This window comes from Coptis chinensis, chromosome 7 (assembly GCF_015680905.1).
Source record: "Coptis chinensis isolate HL-2020 chromosome 7, ASM1568090v1, whole genome shotgun sequence".
Classification (NCBI taxonomy): Eukaryota; Viridiplantae; Streptophyta; class Magnoliopsida; order Ranunculales; family Ranunculaceae; genus Coptis; species Coptis chinensis.
Window position 1 is genome coordinate 4,423,974 of NC_141462.1, and position 7,898 is coordinate 4,431,871.

At 32.3% G+C, this 7,898-nt stretch overlaps 1 protein-coding gene and 1 long non-coding RNA gene across 2 annotated transcripts; one reads left to right on the plus strand and one right to left on the minus strand.

Annotated features, from left to right (window-relative positions):
* Positions 1-2,347: 2,347 nt before the first annotated feature.
* On the minus strand, positions 2,348-5,770 carry LOC147485385 (3-hydroxyacyl-[acyl-carrier-protein] dehydratase FERN, mitochondrial-like). The gene is made up of 4 exons (XM_086573158.1): positions 5,700-5,770; positions 4,108-4,384; positions 2,624-2,739; positions 2,348-2,541 (listed from the first exon to the last, which is right to left on the minus strand). The coding sequence occupies exons 2-4, from the start codon at positions 4,366-4,368 to the stop codon at positions 2,427-2,429; spliced, it is 492 nt and encodes a 163-aa protein (XP_086429284.1). The 5' UTR covers positions 4,369-4,384; positions 5,700-5,770; the 3' UTR covers positions 2,348-2,426.
* A 107-nt stretch (positions 5,771-5,877) lies between these two features.
* LOC147485386 (uncharacterized) lies at positions 5,878-7,544 on the plus strand. The gene is made up of 3 exons (XR_015202457.1): positions 5,878-5,971; positions 7,078-7,246; positions 7,332-7,544. It is a non-coding gene; the product is annotated as an uncharacterized LOC147485386 (long non-coding RNA).
* The last annotated feature ends 354 nt before the right edge of the window (positions 7,545-7,898 follow it).

Sequence of the window (7,898 nt, forward strand, 5' to 3'; positions counted from 1 at the left end):
CCATAGCGGAATCAGCCGTCAATGGAATTATGGACGACTCCCCAGTAGTTATTGGAAATGCAGAGTATCATAAGGTTTAGCCACTGTATACATGGTAACAACTATACCAATAACGACTATTTAAGTGGGTTATGCGCTTACTAATGGTCGGTCTGTTATTTCCTTATAACATTTGCAAGTATCATTGATTATGTATCATACATTGGCGCAATAAGCAATATGTTCTATGCAGATGTTTGTACAATAAAATGATGACGTGAAACTGCAGAAGACACAATATTACGATAAACAACCTGCAGATTTTTGCCGTCTATGTTGCACTTGTTGCCTTTTAACTTTTCTTGGTAAATTTGAGCGAGAAAATGGGATGATTTCGACCTGGAATAGGGATGTGTTGTTAATTTGCACAAATTCTTCGAATATTTAATTTCGTCATCTAGAACTTGTCAATCAACAAAAATCTCAAAAACTGCAAAATAATCAATAAAATATGATTAGAATAACGGTAAATAAGGTATCGATCCACATCTTGAAGTGAATAAATGAGGGAGAAAAGATTTCATAAACAAATAGCTAACTTAGTGATTAATATTAAAACAATTGTTAATGATTTCTAATTTCTTATCTAAACTAAAAATAAAAGTAACTTGTAAGAAAATAATGACTAACTAAAGCAATTAATTTTCAAAAATCAATTTATCAAAACTCTTGGTAGAAACTTACTAACCCATCAACAATTCTTGTATTTCATTTTTTATACCTCTTTAAATTTCTCCGAAACTTCACTAAATCTTAAATGCTAGTTCTAGAATTAGTTAAAAATATAACTTGAAGAACATAATAAAACATCTCAATATTAAATTCAATCATCTATTCTCTTTGACTCCAAATGAAGAATTTTTAGGCATTCATTCTCCACAATAAGAAGTACAAAAAATCTCAAAAATCCCTTAATAACTAATAAAGTTGAGTCTAAAAGATTTTTAACAAAAAGAATAAACTAACAATGGAAAATACCCCATATTTTTCACGGTGATAGAAATCATGCACATTTAACCTTAGTGCAAAAATCAATTAAAAAGAAATATCATTGGATTTCATAAAAAACACGTATAGTGGAGATTCAAACAAAAAAGACAAAAACAAAATAACAATAATTTCATTGAGAGCTTTCACTTTCCACCATAGGGTAAAAGCTTAGCCCTCCATGCTATTAATTAACATGAAAGAATAATTAAAGACAAGAGATATAATGAACATTGAAACCGCCTTTATTGCTTTGATGTTGATTTTCGGAAAATTACACACTCAAAAGCACTCTTCCTCACTAATTAAATGAACTAAACTACAAAGCAAAATTTCTACTAGAATGAGTGTAGAATGCTTCTAGAATGGTTTTCCTTAATGCCAATTTTCTTATCTATTTATAGTTTCCACCAACAAGATCTTTGTGCATATAATATCTTCACACAAAATAGAAATAATCTTTGAGATTTAGGAAGAAAATATAAGATAAAATAATTTGGGAAATGGAATACGGAAGAGATATTATCAAGGCATGAGGAAGGAAAGAAATATAAATTGAAAATTAAATAAAGGATAAAATGGAATGATATGGTTTTGAATTAGGAATTGAGTAATTGACAAGAATATGGTGAGGATATAGGAAAATATATAATGGCTAGGATATAAGATATTATAGAATGATTTGATATAATGAAATCTAGGAAATAAGTAATTATTGGAAATTGGAATATTTAATGTGGCAAAAATAGTAAGAATATATGGTAGTAGTTGCAATTATATTTTCTTGATTTCTTTCCATAATTATCAATTCTTTAACATTTCCTTCTATTCTTGATAACACAATTTATTCCATGAGCTCTCACTTATTGATTATCTAAATAATCATCTTCGGTTTATGGGCTCAGGCTTTGATTGGGCTTTGACCAACATTTTTATTTCTTACAAAAAATATTAAACCAAATTAATAAAACATATTTTGCATTAAACTTTTCCAAAGGCATGCACATATATGCAAATAAACAGTTATGACCAAAAAATGTACATAATGTCATGGAATAAAGCAAATGTATAGTTCTACGTTAAAAATATGCAATTAAACATAAATGATATTATAAAATGCCTATAAAACTATATATAAAATATACAATTTTAAACACTTATCAGTTGTAGTTGATAGGTATTTAGTTCAAAATTCCTTTCCAAAAAGATGTAAATTTTTTTCAAGATTTCGAATGGCAGCAAACTTTTGCACCAAATTTGCAACATTTTTGTTAGACTTAACTGGTTGAACTACGGATAACTATTTGAAAAAACATAGGTATAATACTAATGACCAAACACTAAGCTGATTGACAGAGTATAAATACATTATATGTTTTCGCCATTGCTCAACTCAGGGATTACAAAGATTCCTCTCCTTCCACATCCATGGTTAGAGTGGGTAACAAAGCCATGGCCTCACCATTAATACAAAGGAGCTCCCCATTTTTATAGCATTTCGTAGAAAGCTTACTCCTATAGGAAAAACATTTTAAAAAATCAATTAAATAAACAAAACTACTAACAGAATTAACTATATATAGAGAGCGAAACGTACAAGTATCGGTCTTTATTTGGTTTTATATTAAGAGCTTTAACTTCCGCAACAACTTCTTCTCCAATATAAACTGGTAATTTAAACTGCAAGCTTTGTGAAACATATACGGCTCCAGGCTGCAGCAACAGTTGAACTAGGTTAATAAAACAGAAAATTAGTTTAGAGGAGTTAGTTATAAATATTTAGTAGTCCTAAGACTCCTCTTAAATTTGTTTAGAATTTCATACCCCAATTTGACCAGAATATGGAACTAACCACCTGTTATCCAACTTTACCAGGAATAGACGAAAATATCCTCACTTGGAAACAAACATAACCGACTATCTACCCAGTAACATAGTATGATACAAAACAAAAAATTGAATTTCACACAAAAAATTCACTTATAACTACCTGCCTTCACATTTAAAAATGTATATAATGAAAAGAGGGCATCTAGGGTGCATCAGAGTGTATGAGTGCCAGGAATGAGAGCCCTTGGACAATACTTCTTTCTTTGCAATACACCAAGATTGTGCCTATATGAGTGGCCCCAGATGCTATATCATGAAAGAGTACACCCTCACAAGACACTAGCTTTTCAGTAATGAAAAAACTAAAAATATTATGCCTCCAATATTTTGTGGAGGCATTTGACACTAGTCGTTAAGTCTAATTAAACTCCAAACCACTAGACACTAAACCCAAAATCTTTATAAACTAGACCCTAAGCCTAAAGCCTAAACCTTAAGACACTAAACCCTAACCCCTATAAACTAGACCCTAAGCCTAAAGCCTAAACCTTAAGACACTAAACCCTAATCCCTATATCCTAAATTTATAAACATTAAACTCTAAACCAACCCGTTTAATTTAATAGTAGTTAATCAAACCCACAAAAATAAATAATCAAATGCATTTTGTATAAGATTTTAAAATGCGTGGTGTGTATGCATTTTAAAATGTATAATTTATAACGTGGTGCATCGATTTTTAAAAATATATAATTTATAACATGGTGCATCCGTGCATTTTGAAATGTATAAGTTTATAACGCCCACATTCAGTTGAAAATGCATGCAAAGTCAAATTTAACTTTTGGAGCAATACACGCTACTTTTTGCTAAATTCTATTCAAACCCAAAATCTACTCTTTTTGTTCTAATAGTTATCTTATCTAAAAGTAGTTATCTTATTCAATCTTTATTTTGGTAGTTATCTTATCTACAAGTAGTTATTTTGGAAGGGTGAAAAAGAGAATAATTTATATTAAAAAATAACATGTGGCACCTGGTCTCGAGTCAAAAGCTTAGATTCTAAAGATTTTCTATAAAAAAACACTTATGGCGAATAAAAACAATGTAGGGGTATTAAAACCCAAAAAAATTATGGATAGGGCTTTAGAGTTGTTTTTTTTTTAAATGAGACTCTCTAGCCCAATTTCTTAGTTAATAAAAATAATGCCGAACAAGAAAAACATTAAAGAAAGTCCAATAAAAACTTACAAAATGAGAGGCTATAATCTGAGGGAAGAGGGCAGCTATGAGCATTCCATGAACAATTCTATCATTGTAACCATATCTTTGAGCAAATTCTGAATCAAAATGCAGAGGGTTCGAGTCCTGAGTCAGCTTTGCGTAGGCGAGCAGGTCTGAATCTGTAAATGACCTCGACTTGTTCAAAACATGACCAATTTTAAATGAGTAGTGAGAAGTGGAGAAACTCGAAGTGGGAATGAGGACTGAACTCAATCTCTTTAGAGACATTTCCTGGATTGGGAGACTTCTTTCAAGGAAAAATATTTTTCGTCAAACAAATGATGGGCATAAAAGTTAAAATTGGTAGACAAGATAGGCAGAGCAAAAAAACGCGATATAGTCCAGTTATACCAAACAAAAAATAACACAATCAGCCTCTTAGCACATCCGTTTTTTCAAATTCGAACAATATTGATAATTTTTCTAGTGGTTATACCATTTTGTTGGCTTTCTAATGATGATGGATTTCTATGTTGTCACCCATATATTATTTAAATACATATATTGAGTCCTTGATTGCTAGTGTTGTAGACTTGCAGACATTTAGCAACACAAGAGCCTGATATATTGACATCATCCAAATATCCAATGTATCGGACACCTTAATTCTGATAGATATAGATTGTCAGTATAACTATAACACAAGCTCTAGAGTTACCATTTCTAATACATCCACAGTCTCTAATATCAATGTTTTTAATCTAAAAATATTCTCATAGAGGGTAAGAATTTGAATGAAATTCAAATAAATTTGATTTCAAAACACCAAAAAAAATAGGTTTATGCATTCAAAATTTTATCCTCTATATAATAAGGAAGGATGGACTAATCATCTAACTGTCAGAATTTTGAAGCTTTTTCGAGGTACATGTGTCATTAATTCACTTGGTATTGGGGTAGTGTTAAGGCCAAATAGGTAAAATAACAGTTATAACCGTCCTACACCCTAACCTTCCCCCTCCTCTCTTCCCGTTCTCTCCAAAAACATTCTCTCTCTATCTTTTTCCCTGTCTGCACTGTTCTACCACTTTCTTTATTAATTAATAAGGATCGACACTCGAAGAATAAGATGTTACTAAAAAATGCTTTTTACTTTCTGTGTAATTGTTCATTCCTTTTGCTTTACTATTCACATTACCTATATATGTATCCACTGATTAATCTGTCCAAAAAAATTGAATGCAGTGTTCAATCAGTTAATAATTGAATGCAGTGTTTATTACTAACTTTTTTTCTATTCTCAATACAATTTGTCTGTGGTACTATTCCAAACTAGTAAGTAGTAAACCTAACTTCAAAAAAAACCAAGACAGTGATCGTCAGATCAATAACATATCACAAACCATTCCAAAACCTAAAATTAAAATAAACCTACCAATTCAACTATAATAAAAGACATTAAAAGAAACAAAAAAAACAATAGCAGGTCAAATTGAAACATTAAAAAGATTTGGCAAAGTAAATAAATTTTTTTTGCCTTTATTTTGTTACGTGAATGAAAGATTGCAGAGCCTTTTTATGACGGGGGTTTCTTTTTAAAATCTCTATTTTTAAAATACCTGCGAGAGAGAGGCTGATTGAATGTTGAATGAAATGAGAGAGTGAGAACCGGCGCTTCTTGTTTGTTAAATAATATAGCTCTACTGGGCTGGGCTCTTTAGACAAAAGTCCATTACATTAATTGTTGCGATATTTTACCACTTGGAATTTCGGTAACTCTCACATTTTGTTTGGCATATTGCATTGCCCCTGATCAACGGACTGGTGATGGGGATTTCAGTGGTTAGTATCTTACACGTACAACAAGATCGAACATCTCTTCATCCATGTAGTAAGAATACTCATCTATTCGAATCGATATCCTCCTCACGGAAAACCTCTCAATTTTAAGAGTTTTGTTTTAACTGTAATTTGTATTGATTATTTTGCGGTTTGATTTCCGTCTAGTAGATTTTTATTGGATGTAGTGTTGTTTAATTTTGTTTTTCACCCCGTTGTTTACGTTGATTTTAATTTGAAGCAAGTTTTGTTGGCTTTATACTTTTTATTTAAACGTTGGGAAAGATTCTTACCAAAAAGAGTTTTAAGAGTTTTGTTAGTTGAAAATGATGATATATTACATACATCATCAGTTAAATTGTTTCTGCTTTGCTTAGGGCATCTCCAATGGGGAGTGTAAACCGTATAGAGTGAAAATTTTACACTCCAAATATAAAAAAACTCTCTCCAATGTGGTGCTATACCGTAGGTAATAGTGTATTAGCTAATAGAGGGGTGGGAATTTCCCTTCGCTATTAGTTAATAAAAACCCCGGCGACACTTCGAATTGACGCCCGAGTGAAATAATTTTTCGGACGTCACTTGGAGTAACGTCCCTTTCTAATTCTAAAGTAATTTTTAATTGGACGTCCACTCCCCGTGGTTCCGATTAAAGAGGGGCGCCACTTGGAGGACGTCCGAGTTTAAAATCTATTTTTTCTTACACTCTTCTATTGGAGTATAGAGTGTGAATATTTATAAGCTATACAATACTATACTATACAATTAGAAGTGTAAAACCCTAATGGCACCTTCGTGGAGCCTTAGGTGGAGGTGTAATTTTACACCCCCATTGGAGAAGCCCTTAGAAATTGTAGTTACCAAGATAACAAATATATCTTGGTATATTTGGCGTGGCGGAGCTGGGGAGTGGCCGGAGTTGAGGGAGAGAGAGAGTGGGTGATGCAAGGGAGAGAGATGGGTGAAAAAAAAAAAAAAAATTTGAAAAAGATGAGACGATTGCAGATTTAAATCAACCAAATTGGTTTTTGTCCGCATAGCCCCCTTTCTGCCAAAATCGTTCGCTCCGCTCACTCGATTACATACATCATCAGTTAAATTATAATGAATTCAGATTTAATACTCTGTTTTTCTAACTGGCCTGGGCTGTTTTTACAGTTATAGCAGTTGCAGATGGAATCAAAACTTGGGAACTGGGAAGTCTTACAAGAGAGAAATTACAAATTTGACCTCGTACTGACCGAAGTGGTGGTTCCTTCACTTTCTGGAATAAATCTACTATCCCAGATAATGAGCAATGAGATATCTAAAAACATACCTGTGATCAGTAAGTGATATGAATATTGTTGAGTAGTACATTTTATTTTTGTGTATTATTGGTGAATTATAATATATGTTAATGTTTTTAACAGTGATGTCATCACATGATTCGATTAGCATAGTGTGGAAATGCATGCAGATGGATGGGCGCGTCAGACTTTCTAGTGAAGCCAGTTAGAAAAAATGAGTTGAGAAATTTGTGGCAGCATGTTTGGAGAAAGCATTGTGTATGTTATGTTTTATACATATTTTGAAGTAGCTAAAATTACTCATATCTGCTGGCACTTAGAACAGTCGGACCAAATTAGAAGTCGTTTTTCATTTTACTTATAATATTCATTTCAAGCAAAGCAAAAGATTAGCTTAGTCGTTTAATTTCAACTATGCTGATCGGAATATTCAGCTTTGTAAACCTAGGAGGCCCTCATAATTCGTCCGGCTTCCTAAGGGAAACCAAGGGAAAACGCTAACTATGAAGTTGGATGGGGTCACAGCATCAATGGACTTGTGAAGTTGCTGATTAGAAAACTATAACTCTGAAAGTGTGTGTATTTGACTTTAACAACAACAACAAAAGGCCTCAAGTTGAGGATTATACACTTATTATACCGTGTATCATATATTCAGCGGACACGCATTCCAATAGATTCTCCGCAGTG